Source organism: Corvus hawaiiensis, chromosome 8 (genome assembly GCF_020740725.1).
Source record: "Corvus hawaiiensis isolate bCorHaw1 chromosome 8, bCorHaw1.pri.cur, whole genome shotgun sequence".
NCBI classification, from domain to species: Eukaryota; Metazoa; Chordata; class Aves; order Passeriformes; family Corvidae; genus Corvus; species Corvus hawaiiensis.
The window spans coordinates 33764422-33778769 of record NC_063220.1 but is presented as its reverse complement, the minus strand read 5'-3'; the positions used below and the strand labels follow the sequence as shown (position 1 = coordinate 33778769).

General features: G+C 51.9%; 2 protein-coding genes across 14 annotated transcripts in view; one reads left to right on the top strand and one right to left on the bottom strand.

Annotated features, from left to right (window-relative positions):
- Positions 1-14348, top strand: part of CDH23 (cadherin related 23) — a 182306-nt gene that overhangs the window by 102793 nt on the left and 65165 nt on the right. For all 12 annotated transcript variants that reach the window (XM_048310984.1, XM_048310985.1, XM_048310987.1 and 9 more), the window contains 2 exons: positions 2472-2621; positions 3420-3578. In XM_048310984.1, coding sequence (XP_048166941.1) covers positions 2472-2621; positions 3420-3578 — 309 coding nt within the window. The remainder of the gene's footprint in view (positions 1-2471; positions 2622-3419; positions 3579-14348) is intronic.
- The window catches only part of C8H10orf105 (chromosome 8 C10orf105 homolog), a 43060-nt gene that overhangs the window by 5851 nt on the left and 22861 nt on the right, over positions 1-14348 (bottom strand). The window contains exons 3-4 of one of the 2 annotated variants that reach the window (XR_007205117.1): positions 11357-11493; positions 2499-2726 (exon numbers count right to left, since the gene is read on the bottom strand). The gene's annotated coding sequence lies outside the window, so the exon portion shown is untranslated. The remainder of the gene's footprint in view (positions 1-2498; positions 2727-11356; positions 11494-14348) is intronic. The other variant, XR_007205118.1, reaches the window with a different exon arrangement.

Below are 14348 nucleotides of genomic sequence, written 5' to 3'. Positions count from 1 at the left end.
GTGGATTGCAAGCTGGGAGAGCAGATTTTTGGGCATGATTCACAGCAGGTGCATGAGTGCGTCCAACCCGAAGCTTCAGACCTCTGGAGTGATACCTGTACCCACCTGCTGGCAACTCACACCTGAGCTTTTGCCCTTACCTGCCAGTCCCACCTGTGCCTAGGGTTCTCCCCCTGGAATTTCAGAGGGATATCAGGCACATGGGGCTGGCAAACGGGCCTGTCACAAATTGTCCAAAAATGCCACGTGATCAGCCAGTGGTGGCTTTTTTGGAAGCAGGGTATGGGTGTGCGGTTGATGTGGCAGCGGGGCCGCAGCGCAGCTCTGATTACACGCTCCGAGGAATACACACGTGGAGAACAAAGCTGTAATTATGCCCAACTGCAGCTCCAATTGTCTTTTAGCTGAATTGACATGAAATTTCTGTTGGTTGCGGCACTGGCTGACAGTTTTGATTGCCGGGAAGGAGGCAGCAGGCAGCAGCCTCGAGCCACAGCGAGGGCGAGCTCCGAGTGCTGGCGTGGGATGAGAGGAGCTGGAAAATGTGTGGCTGCATCCCAGCATTGGGCAATAGCAAACTTCCCTCCAATACCTGTTTTTTATGGATCGGTTTGTTTTGGAAGGAGACAGGTTTATTACTGTAAGGTTGCTGAGCTTTGGCAGGCTGCTCCTTAATTTGTGGCTCTAAAGGAAGGCAAAGGACTCAGTTTTTTTGCAGTGGCGGGGGAAAAACTCGAGCTGTGCAGGAGCTGGGAGGTCAGGGGATGGAGAGGGGAATGAGCACGTAAAGCAGGTCGCTGATAACATCCTCATCCTCATCCTTGGCACTGCAAGGAAATGATGCTTGGCTGTGATCACTGCACACCAGGACCTTTGAGAGCCCGGAGATGCAGCTTGTTTTTCCTCTTCCCAATCACATTTCAAATCCATTGTTTGCTCTGGGTGGCAAGAGCAGGTAGGGAGGGGTGAGGGAAATGTAAGCAGCTCCCTGTGGCTTCCTCTGGAGTGGGGGGTCCTTGCTGTGAGCTGGGCTTAGCCAGGCCCTTCTGCTGGGCAGCTGATAACAATTTAAATATTCAGATTTGCTTTCAGGCATCTGCAGGGGGCTCGCAAGCTCCGGGAACCAGGAGCAAGGAAAGCAGCATGGGGGCCGAGGCAAAAAAATAAATAACTGAATAAATATATAAATGGCAGCTCGCAGCAGCCCTCCCGAGAGGCAGCTGTATCCCCCTTCTCCAGACCTCACATGGGGAGACTAAGGCACTTGAGGGGCTGCTAATTAGGGATAGTGGGTATCTGGAGCTGATCTCCTTCCCCAGCTAGAGGGGAATTAATCCACCTGACTCTCTTCCTGCAAATACTTGGATTTCTTTTGATGTTTCAACTTTTATCTCATGCCTCCAACAAACTCGCTCTTCTCTGGCTTCCAAGAAAATCCCTCGCATCTCGCTGCCACAAAAGGTGCTTTCGTGTACTGCAGGGATGGCACAGGCCCTGGGAGAGATCCTGAGGGCTCGGCAGCAGAGACAGGCAGAAATTCCTCAATGAAGCAGCTTTTTGTCACTAGTGGAAAATGGTCATTTGTTGTAAATCAACATCCTTGAGGATAGGGTACAAAACAGCTTGGGAAGTAATGCTTCCTTCTGCCATTCTCTGTATCCTCTGCTCCCTCCCTCCCAGGGGTGTGTCTGAGGTGTCGGGGGCATCCCTCACTTCCTAGTTTGGCACTAAAACAGCTCGTGGAAGGTGCCAGTCTACCCTGAGATGCTCCCACCATCCACCAGCAGAGCACTGCTGGGCTCTTGAGACACTGGGTGCCCTTGTGTGGTTCTGTGGGTACCCTTGGGGCTTGCTCCTGCTGTGGGGCTCCACTGGGAGATGCTCAGTGTGTCCTCAGCTCCACCAATTGCATGGAGGTGTGCGAGGAGAAGGGCAAGGCAGAGATTCTGCTCATGTCACCCACTCTCAGCGGTCACACTTAGGCAGCTTTTGCTATTAGCGCCCCTTCGTGCATTTAATTGGCCACTTTTTCTGATAGGAGGGAGGTCATCCAGGGAAAATTGGAAATTCATCTCTGGCAGCTTCTGAGCTTGCTTTTCATGTGCTCTGCTGGGCCGTGCTCTGGCAAGAGGGCCGTGATCAGGGCACGGCTCTGAAAGTTACCGGTGTGTTGGTGGCCTTGCTGCTTTGCAAGAGGAGGAGCTTGGAAGAGGAGGAGTTTTTCCAGTTCCCAGTTTGAGCTGCCTTACTGGAAAGAGCCTTCTGCATGAGAGAGGCACCCACGCTGTGCCCCCCCCGAGGCAGTGAAATCCCAGTGTGTGACACCCTGTGTGGTGTGTGAACCTTCAACCAGCAAAAGGGACTTCTCCTCTGTGTGCCGTGCGGGGTCATCCCAGAGATGACCTGGGATGATCCTCTCATGTGCATGTGGATTTTGTATAAAACACCAGCCTAGCTCTTTCTCTTCCCAGGGACCCAACAGTGTTTTTGAGGTTTACCTGGTGGGCAACAACTCCAACCACTTCATCATCTCGCCGACCTCCATCCAGGGGAAGGCAGACATCCGTGTCCGCGTGGCAGTGCCGCTGGACTTCGAGACCATTCCTCGCTATGAATTTTCGGTAAGGTTGCACCCCTGGGCTCTGTGGGACGGCCATGGTTTTCAATGTGACTTAGGAGTGACCATTAACCATCTTCCTCTCTCTCGTCCAGTATTTGAAGAGGGCCTAGGAGAAAGATGGGGACAAATTTTTCAGCCAGGCCTGTTGAAATAGGACAAGGGGGGATGGCTTTTGATGGTTGATTTAAATTAGGTGTAAGGAAGAAGGTTTTTTCCATGGGGGTGGTGAAACGCTGGAACAGCATAACCCATATGGTTACCTCTATGGTTACCCATAGAGGCAGTGGATGTCCCATTGCTGGAAATACTCAGGGTCAAGTTGGATGGGGCTCTGAGCAACTTGGTCTAGTGGAAGATGTCCCTGCCCATGGCAGGGGGTTGGACTAGCTGGCCGTTAAAGGTCCCTCCCAACCCAAGCCATTCTATGATAATCCCCACTATGAAACAGCAGAACACTACAAAACAGCCAAAAAATGGGAAATTATAATAAAGAAGGAGGTGGGGAAGAGATCTGCTCTGCACTTTCTCTTTCCAACATCCAAAGGCTCAGCTGCAAGAGCTTAAGCAGAGAAGGGCCATAAAAGCTTCACAGAGCATAAAACTTCGTTGTAAGAGCACCTATCAGGTGCCAAAACCCTCCGCATCCTCCTGCTCCAGCTTTGTTGGTGGTTTGTCTTGAGCTGGCTCAGCTGGTGAGGGAGCTGAGGAGAGCCTTGTTTTCTCCACTAAAGAAGGATAGGCAACTCTCCCAAGCTTCCCAGTGTCTCCAACCCTCCCCTTGCCTTCCCATTTTGCTCAGCTCTTCGCAAATGAGAGCATCCCGGACCACGTCGGCTTTGCGCGGGTGAAAATCAACCTCATCAATGAGAACGACAACCGGCCCGTGTTCAGCAAGGTCCTCTACAATGTCAGCCTCTTCGAGAACGCCACCGTGGGCACCACTGTCCTCCAGGTCCACGTGAGTAGGAGCATCCCAGCTCCCTTTGCTGAGTCCTTGGCACATGTGTTGGCTCTGTGGTGTCCCTCACCAAGCGGTAGCCTGGGAAGGGAGCATTAGGAGATGCTGGTGGTGGGGTGTAGCCTTCTCACGGGCTTTTGGAGCAGATGCCTTGACCTTTCCTGTTCTCTGGGAGATGTGCATGTGTTTCCTACCTTACCAGGAATTCAAAGAGAGTCCTGCACTGCATTTCATCTGCAGATACTGATCCCAGTGGTCACGATCCCCCTGGTGTGGCTTTTCTCACTGCTCTCTTTGGAAGCATCATCTTCCTCAACCAAACCGAGGTCGGTCAAGCCATTAAAAGGGCGAAGGATGGAAAAGGAGGGGAATGGCTCTGTTTAGCAGAGCATGGTATTACATGGCTGGCAGCTGAACAGAGGCAGGCAGAGGTGGTGGTGATAGCAAGGGGCATTTCCATAGGGCTCGTTTCCTCCTCTGTGGGTTGGTTGGAATCCTCATGGAGAAGACACATTTCCTGGTGCATGAGAGCGATGTCAGTGCCAGTGTGGGGCGGAGCAAGAACCACAACAAAACCCTGTGCTGAAATACGATTGGAATAGCCATCAAAGCCCCTTTGGGACAGGGAACATCACAGCAGGGAGCACCAAACCCCCACTACACTTTGGGTGTGTCACTACCACTACCATTAGTCATCAATGAGTTTGCTTGGCTCCCTCTCCAATGAATTTCCTCCAGCTGCCCTCCTGCCCCCTCCTTGTCCCCCTGCTCTCCCGAGGCACAGCCCCTGGTCTCCCATCTGTGCAGGAATGCCCACTCAGAGGATAAAAGCCTGGACAAAGGAGTTGGGTGTATGTGCCTATGTGTAAGTGTGTTTACTTTACAAACAGATGGTGTGAAACTGTATAGAGCCCCCGAGCTGTTCCCATCTGACAGTTATTAATATTTCAAGCAGATGCTTAGCTAGTCAGGCCGTCAGACACTAAACAATGAGATTGTTACTGCGTCTCCTCTTTCCCCAACTTCCAGCTATGCCAGCATTTCAGAGCGAACGCAAAATGCCAGGAGTTGAATCTTCTATGATAAATCAGAATGGATGCAATTAGCACTGAAATCCAAATTGCCCTCCCAGCTGATCCCAAACTTTTAACAACCCTCATAAAGTACCAGCTCCTCCTGCTGCGGCCGCTTGCCTTTGAGCTGCAGCCCTCTGGTCGCTGCCCGTCTGCGCCATGTCTCTCCACCTGTCCCACATACTGCAGAAAAAAAGCCTGGTTTCCTTGCTAATAAATTCCTCCTTTTCTTTTCTTCCTTCTTTTCCACTTGCTCGAGAAGTCTTCCTGGATGTTGATGCATAGGCATTAGGGATGGGGTTTTGGAGAAAGCCTGGCCAGCCACATGGCATGCCCACTTCTTTGATGGCTGCTGGATGACATCCTCATGAAAGGAGACTTCTGCTGGCTGCCCTTTTTGTGCTTCTTTGCGCAAATAAGTGCACGTTTGGAGAGACAGTGGGGTTCAGGGTGCTAAGGATAACTCAGGTGGCTTGTGGGATTGGGATGAACAGGGGAGTGCGTGGGCTGGGTGAGTGGTTGCTGAAGGGTGGCAGGAGGCTTCGTGCCAGCTGCTGCTGGAGATGGCCAGGCACAGCTGGCAGGACAGAGCAGTGCCTGCAGCACCTTCCTGGCAGGAAGACAAGCAGCTAAAACCACGGGAGCTGAGGCAAGGGGAGGTCGCTGATCTTCTGCCTAGCCCAATGTTCTGGGGAAGGAGGACAAGTTGCTCCCAACAGCCCAAAAGTCCCTGGGCTGTTTGCCCATCTTCCAGTGAGTGCATCCTGGCTGTCCCCCCTTGGCTGTGCCTGATGGGGTGTGTGTAGGCGAGGGGAAAGGCTCTCCTCAATGCCACCCTCTCCAGGCTGCCCTCAGCTTGGCCAGCTGAAAGGGAAAGGCAAAAGGAAGGAGCAAGTAGACTTCATTTGCAGTGACAAATGGCCATTTGTTTCTACAGCATTTCAGCTCCTAATGTCAGTGAGAGCAGAGAAGCATTGCCTGTTACACGTATAAATCAACTGTAAAACAACCCCAAGTGCAGGCACCCAGCGGGGACCCAGAGCTGCTGCCTGCTCTCCACTCCCTGCCTCTTTCCCTTTGCCCAGGGATGCGTGGGCTCGGATCCGTGGATTCCTGGTCAAACCTCAGCCTCTTCCCTCGCATGGCACAACCTTGTTCACCCTCTAAGATTTTGTTTGCTCTCTGCTTAGCATTCCCTCCATCTCCCTATCCATCCATCTGTCTGTTTAATTCTGTCCCTGAAAGGCATTTATTGTTTAGACTCAGGTGGTCATTTGCTTGCACAAGAACATCTGGAGAGTCCAGGCTCTGTGGGAACAGCTCCTGCCCTGTACAGGGGGCCCATAATGTACCCCAAGGCACTCTCCTGCCTCCATGCTCTTGGAACATGAGGACCAACTGAGGGAACTGGGGAGGCTCAGCCTGGAGAAAAGGATGCTCAGGGGGACCTTCTGGCTCTGCACAACTCCCTGACAGGAGGGGGCACCCAGGTGGGGGTTGGGCTCTCTTCTCAGTTAGACAGTGACAGGACAAGAGGAAACAGCTTCAAGTTGTGCCAGGGGAGGTTTACATTGGATATTAGGAAAAACTTCTTCAGTGAAAAGGGTGGTCAGGCATTGGAACAGGCTGCCCAGGGAAGTGGTGGGGACACCATCCTTGGAAGTGTTCAAAAAACACATAGACATGGTGTTTAGGGCCGTGGGTGCATGGTGAGCTTGGCAGTGCTGGGTTCATGGTTGGACTTGATGATCTCAGAGGCCTTTTCCGGCCTTAATGATTCCATGATTGTTTATACATGTGATAATCCCCTTAGGCCAGAGATTCCTGCTTTTGCAGAGACCAGTGTGAAAGGCTCCTTACTCCAGCCAAAGTTTCCAGGTCACATAAATTGTGGTTGTTTGGAGTTACGTGTCCATCGCATGTCCATGATGACTGAAGAACAAGCAGCCTGTCCAGGGCTCTGCAGTTGTTAGAGACCTCTCTCCATGCAAACTTCATTTTTTCCATGCCCCAGACTGCTGTGCCAGGAAAGGCAGGCTGGAAAGGCTTGGAGGTCCCACACAGCAGCAAACAGCTTCTGTGAGGCTGGAGCAAAGCAGGGAGGTGAGCAGAGCTCAGCCTGAAGAGATGGGCCAGTTCTGCCCCAGCTACTAGCAGATATTGAAATACTATTTTTTTTACTGAAACAACTGGCCATGAAGCCTTTTAATAACATAACAGAAAAGGTCAGAGAAAGAATTTCACACTTCTTGAGCAACCAGGCAGCCAGTATAACTTCATGCCTTCCAGGAACGAGGCAGCAAGAACATACACTGCACCCTGAATTAACTGGAGATCTGATACTCCCACCAGGTCCTGCCTGCCTGGTGGCTTTTGGTGGGTGCTGGCTTTCCTAATAGCGGGAGCAGGCTGAAGGATAGACCCTGCAGAGGTGCGGTGAGGTGTGGTGCCTGCTGTGGCTCGGGGCAGGGGACTCGGGGCTCTGTGGTAGGAAGCTCTGGGGAAGGACCCTGCTAGGGGGGATGAGTGGCTGTGTCCAGCTGTAGCTGTGATCAGAGCCATAGAATGCTTTGGGTTTGCAGGCACCTTAAAGATCATCTAATTCCAGCTCCAGTGCTGTGGGCAGGGACACCTTCTGCTAATCCTCAGGTCCTTGAGTCCAGAGGCAGGAAAACCTGTTACTCTCCATCCTGCTCCAGGCCGCCTCATTGCCAGCAGCTGTAGTGTCACTGCTTGACAAGCCCTCCTTTAGCACCTCAGCTGGAACAGGAGAAGAAAGGGAAGTCTGAGGGCCCCATGCCTAGGGGCTGTGAAGGGGACTGATGCTGGTCTGGCATCAGACGTTGTTGCCCAGGTCTCTGCTCCTTCCTCTCCTATGCCTGGAGCGTTTGGAAGCAGTCCCCCGGGCTTGCTCTGGTGGGGCTCCCCTGAGGAGCTCTTCTGTGACACCTTGCCCCACAGAGAGAGCAGGATGGAGCTTTCAGCTGGGAAGCTTTTTTTGGGTGGAAGAAGCTACATAAACATGGCCTTGTTTCTGGGGTCATCAAGACCCAGCCCAGCTTCCAGTGAGCTCCCTCCAACAGGGAGAGGAGGGGGAGTTCAGCCCAGCATCCCCTCCTGTCCCTTGGGTGATGCTTGGCTGGGAAGCTCAGGTGCCAACCTGTGTTCACGCCTGTCACACTGAGCCTGTGCCATCTCAGGCTTCTGCCTCACTGCAAAGCTGCAGGGTGTGACAGCAGAGAGCACAATGTCCCTCCAGACCTGCCTTCCGACACTGCTGCTTTGCCAGCAGCTGCCAAGGGCCTCCAAAAGCCATGCTCCAGTTGCTGATGTATGTGCTAGACCTGGAGAATGGGGAAGGGGCCTAAGACAACGCAGCAGGAGGCGGGAATTAAGGGGCGGGAGATCTCCTTAAGCTCCTCGTACACTACAGATCTGCACAGCAAAGTCCTCCTGAAAAGCTCCGATAACCAAAATCATTAAAGCCCAAACAAACCAAGAGTAACTTGTTTTTAACACAACAATGCATTTGATTTGCCTTGAAGGGTCTGGAGAAAAATGGTTCTCCAGGGAAGTGTGGAAAGTAATCCTAGCTCCGTGATCCCTCCTCTCTGCTTTATTTGCCCTGGTCTGGCTTGGCTGCACAGGCTGGGATCAGTGGCTGTGGGCTCATCAACTGGCTGGCAAGCAGCAGTGAGCTGGGAGGTGCTGCCTGCCCCCTTCCTGCTCTCCTGCCCTGGAAAATGGCTGGGATGAAGACAGGGAGACACAGAGGGGCTTGCAGGGAATGAATTGCCCACTTGCCCTCCTTCAGGCCCCACACAAGCATCTCCCAGCAGGCATTAGCCTCTGCTGTTCCTGATCCTCTCCTGCCAGCTCTTCCTGACTCCAGCCAGATCAGGTATGGATCAGATGAGCCATGCTTTGGAAATCACTTCAACACCTCTCTGGGATGGTTTGTGTAACTATTTGTCCCAAATCCTCTCTGAGTTAATGACTTCCTTCTCTGTGGGATCTCCTCCTCCCACATCCCTGTGAGGTTATGCTCTCTGCCTTGTCTTACCCTGAAACACCTCTGAAATGGGGTTGGGTTTCTCCTCACAACAACCACCCTCAAGAAGTCTGAAAGGGATGTGGAGACTTTTCAGAGCTCTAAGTATTCACACACACACACACACACACACACACACACACACACACACACACACACACACTCTCTATACTTTCGGGCAAGCTGCTAGCGGGCTTTCCAGAGTTATCTTTTGGAGACCCTCAGGAATAGTGTGAGCATCTCCAACAGCCCTCAGATTATAAACTGTGGTGCCTGAATCAACCAACAGGCATTGATTTTGGCACAGGAATGATTTTCTGTATCTTGTGATATGTGGCAAGGCAGGTAAAATAAGCACTGTGTTCCCTTGGGGCTTGATAACCTGAATCTCTAAGGCGATCTTGTGTGTAAAAAACCCCACTATTTTCCCTGTTTTTTAATGAAATCTGGATTAAAATTTTCAGATTATTTGATGGAGGAGGTGAAGAGATGGTCTCCCTGTCTTTTTGGCAAATGCATTAGCCTGTGTATTCTTACATATGTGTGTGGATTCAGTATATATATATACATAAGGGCTCCCACTCCTACGGAGTCCCTTTCTCCTACCCTCCATGGGTTGTCCCCTCCCTGAACATCGTCCCCAACATATCCATTCACCTGGATTCTCATCCTCACCCTCCCTGCCACTGCACTTCCTCAGGAGAAGCCTTGTTAGTAAGAACCTAATGAAGTAAATGCACTAATTAACCTTCCATTACTCTCCTCATTAAATCAACCTTTAATTTGGTTGGCAAAGTTCCTCTCCTTTACCACCCAGCTGTCAGTTTTCTTCTGCTGCTTCGATCTCTCTTTGGCCTCGTGTCAGGGATGGGAAAATCAATCCCGGCCTGATTTTCTTTCCCCTTCTTTCCAGCCAGCTGTAAACGCCAGTCAACAAGAAAGTAATAATGTACTTTCCCCACCCTGGCAAGGAGAGTTGCAGACATCAATAAACAGCTATTTAGGATGCAAATCACTTTCCCAATCAGCCATCAGCCTTTGAGTTTGGGAGGGATGATGCCGTGGTCTGTGGGCTCCCGCATCCCATCACGCTGCTTTGCAGCTAGCCCAGAGCAACTGTGGGATGCCCAGAGAGTTGCATCCCTCTGGGTTTGTCCAACTCCAAGTCCTGAGGAGGGTGGGATGAGGCTTTGCAAGCCTTTGGGGGTTCCTTTGGTTGCCTTCAGCATTCACCCCACCCTACATCCTGCCATCCCCTTGGCCAAGGGCACTCACTATCCCCCAACAGCTGTGGAGCTGTCACTGTCTGTTGTTTCTTGGGGATCTCCAAAGCTTTTCCTTCCCCTTTTTCTTGGAGAAGAAATGAACACAGAGGGGCAGAAGCAGTCGGAGATCAAAGGCAGTAGTAGAGGCTGCAGCTCTGAGATGCTGGTGGGTGAGGGACCCAGCCTGAGCTGTGTTTCTCTCTCCCATGGTGATGGTGACTATGTGGACCAGCATCAAGGGAAAACCTACACTGCTCCTGATTTTGGGAAGGTTGCATGGAAGAAGGACACAGCCATTGAGGGCAGGGAGCAAGGTGGGGAAGTACCTTGCAAATCAATGGATGGATAGAAAGGCACCAAGGGATCTTCCATGGGGAATCAGTGTGGGATAAACCATCCCCTGTCCCTTTGGTGGCACCTGGGGTGCTCTCCCAGCATTAGGAGCAGAGAATGGTGCAGCCCATCATCTCATGGTGGTCAGCAGGACAGCTTTCCCTGATGCTACCTTGAGGACAGCACAGGACTTCTCAACCTTGTTCAGCTGACTGACCCTCTATATTTTGCTCAGGGGGTTGAGTTTATGTCCTGCTCTGCAGGGAGTTACCCACCCCACCTACTTTAGGAGTAACTTGCACCTCCTCTACCTTCTTGCATGCGTTGGGGAAGTACGGGATGGGGAAACATTGGGAGGACTCCCAGGCCAGCCCCATCCTTTCCATCTGCTTTAAGTGAATGGAAGATGTCTGGGAAAGTCCTTGCTGCAGAGGAGGAATGGACAGGGTGGTGGTAACTGGGGACTACCAGCCAAATGTCTGGGGCAACCTGGGTGTTGCAGAGGCTCACACATGGGGAGAGGATCTAAGAAAGCAGGAGGGCATTCAGAGGGCACTGGTGGGAATATGAAAGCATGGCTCAGCAGCAGCTCATGGAGGCTGGAGAACTCTCAGTTGGACATTTCTGATGTCCTTCAAGCCTGGATTTCGTACCTCCTTCCAGCCCTTCTTCCCACCCGTGGCCCACACAGCTCTCCCTCCCTGTCAGCATCTTAATTGATCTTGTTGGTCTCAATCCCCCCCTCCCCAGTGCTCTGTCTCCAGCTGTGCTTAAGCAGAACAAAATCTCTTCCAATTTCCCTACCGCTTAAAAGAAAATTGAGTCCTTTATCTGCAAGAGGAGAGGAAAACTGCAAACACATGAAACAGTAAAGAGTTAAATAATCAAAGCAGACGATTCCAAATTGCCTGGAAAGTTAAACATGAATGGCTTGGCTTCTTCCTGCATGCTCCTTGGGTTTTTACAAGTATAAAAATATGCTTGCACTCCTTGTTCCCATTAAATATTCTTATCAAGCTAGCTCTGTAAATAAAGGGAAGGGGAGGAGGGAGTTACCAGGCATGATTGACAGATCTGAAGTCCTCATCTTTCTGTCAGGGCCCAGTGCTCTTTGGCTGTGTTTATCTCTTTAATCTAAATATCAATCCGTGAGACCGAAATGGGGTGGAATGGGAATCATGACAGCCCAAGCGCTGTGGAGAGAGAGAGAGACACTTATTGCAGCTTGTGCAGCCGCTCGCTGTCCTGATGGAGCTGTCAGGAAAAATGCAAAGTGAGAGCAGGAGGCAGGAAAACAAAACAAAATCACAGCCAGGCCCCTTCCCCCTGCCCAACCAAAAAAAAAGAAGAAAACCCCAACAATTCAGCCCGTGAGATGGGAAAGAAAATCAGGGAGCAAATGCAGACCTGCTCCTGTCCAAATTGCATCATGTGAAGCACAAACCAGGCAGCAGGATTCCCCCCCATGCCTCCCAGTGTTCCCAGCAGGAGACAGGGTTGGGTGGTTTTCCTTTGCTGCTGGCTTTGCCTGGCGATTTGGGATGTGGCTGGGAGTTCAAGGGAGAATTTTTCCAAGGTGATGCTCTTTGCCATGTGAACACCCTGTCCTCACACTTCCTTCTCAACAGTTCTTTAGGGCCATCGCTGTCTTCACCTTGATACATCCTCTCCCAGACTCCTCATGCTTTTACACCTGCGAAGTTCCAATAGAGCCAACACTTCTGGGATTTTAATCTGTTTTTGAAGCTGCCCTCAGCCCCCACATCTCTCCCAAAGCATCCAAGGCTGTGTTTCCTCGAGCAAAAGGCTCCCATGGGAATCAGCACCCAGCGGATGCTGTTGGCTGAGTGACGCTGTTACGATGTCACCCCTGGACAGATGACCTTGAGCTGCCCCTGGTGCTGCTGACAGGCTGACCTTGGGTGTGAAGGGGAGGGTAATTTACCTGAGCTGGGCATTCGGGAGCCATTAGATGTGCAAATCAGCTGGGCTTTGCCATTCCCTTTCTCCAGGCTGGGATGCAACATGTTCATGTCCATCTCCTGGCAAGGACTTGTACAGCTCATCCCTCCTCCTTTGTTTTTATCCCCCCTCTGCCTGCTGGGCCTCTCTCCTGGATGAGGTGGAGTTGCAGATGGTGGGTGGCATGACTGGCTTCCCAGAGCTCTTGCAAACACTTTAGAGATCATTGAGGATTTATATTTCTTCCACCAGACTTTGACCATGATTTCTTCCATTTTGCTGGGCTGTAAAATTCATTAGAGACCCAACAGCAAAGTGATTGAGATGTCAAGCCAGGCAGTTGTGGGGTTATTTAATCGCTCAGATGTGCCACTTGCCGTTTAGGGGGACAACAGGAGAATATGAAATCACTGCAGTTCATTAGTGGAGGACTTGCACCCAGCTCCAGTAAAACCCACCGAGGTGGGCATTTAAATGGTCTTGGGTGTCACCAGTGAAAACCCACGCTGGTAAAGCCTGTTTATTTCACTTTTGGGCCCATCTTCTGTCACCTGGTGTTTTAAAGCCCTGTCTCCAGTCATTCCAACAGCCTGGCTACAGTAAATCACTGCCCGCTAAATCATGGCTGCCTAGGCAAGTGTTAACCTTGCTGGATTGGAGCTGGTGTTGCAGGGGCTGCTGTTATAAAACACAATCAGGGAGGCTCTTGTTTTCCCTGGTGGCTGGCAGAAGAGGTGGGGAAAAGCTCTGCCATTCCCAGGGGGGTTGATTGACTATTTTTTCCCCCCCAGCCAGGTTCAGTGCAGCCCTCTGGGGTCATTAGCGCCGATTGAGCTCCTTGGCTCCGGGCAGGGTTTGGAGCTGCTGGGGAAGTGGTGGCAGCGGCGGATTCCCCGCTCCCGCTCCCGCCCCGCTCTCTCCCAGCTAATCACCGGAGCCGCTGGGCTCCAGGGCCGGCCAGCCACCGGCTCTGCTCGCGCCTGATTGCCGCCTCCCACCGGGCCGCCTCTTTAAAAGCCTGGGAAAGAACGCGGCCGGGCCGGGCAATGCCGACAATAGAGCTGTTTTCCGACTAAAGTCATTCAATAATAACTTTAAATAGGTTTTTCCATTGGTTTTGCATTCCACTTTCGCGGCCCAGTGATTGCATCTCATGGAAGCCTTTGGTCCTTCACATTTGTCTCCCCCAAATCGCAAATCAAATCCCAATCCCAGGGCTCCCAGCAATTAGCTGTTATTCCCCTGGGACCTGAAGGTTGCCTTGAGGAAGGGATGTTTGGATGGCTGCCTAGTTAACACATGCAGGTTTTGGTGGCTCCAAAAATCAGTAGGATGCCAGGGCATGGCTCCCCACCTTGGAATTCTTGTACCAGTCTGAGCAGCCCGTGGCTGCCCAGTCAGCCCCAAGCAGCAACTGCATCTGCCTCACTTTCCTAGAAAACCGAAAAAAGCTAGGAAGCATATGGGAATCCTCCTTCTGTTTGCTTTCCCAAGCCCTAGGCATCTTGTTGGAGCAAGCCAGAGGAGCAGGCAGGGACGAGGCTCTGCCCGGTCACTCTGGTACCCTGACAGCTTTTTGACGTCCTGTAATTGCTTTCCTGCCACGACTCTTTTAAGCAGAGAGCTCCTGGCCAAAGCAATTTGTTCCCCATCAATTTTTATTTCCTGCTTTGTGCATGTGAGGGAGGGAAAACAAAGAGGGCAAAGGAGAACAAACAGAGCTGGGACCTGCTCCGGCAGCACCGTGCTGAGGGAAAGGTGGGAAGGGTTTGGCTATTCAGCCAGGCAGGACCTGGCAGCCCTGATCATCATTCCAATGCACTCTGCTCACCCCTGCAACCAACTTCTAGCTGTTCATCCCCGTCTGACAGTTTTGGGGGGAGGACTGCCATCCCAGGGGCTCCGTGGGGGATCTGAGCCACCTCGAAGGGCTCTTCTTGGTTCTTTAAGCCCTTGCCGACTCCTCCTGCCGTGCTCCCTGAAGCTGCTGTGAGTAGAGTTAATCTCCGGCAGTTTAAGGAGTCGTTGAGTGGGTCTGGCGGATGATGAATGTCTAAACCATTACCGGGTGAAGCTCCATGGAGCT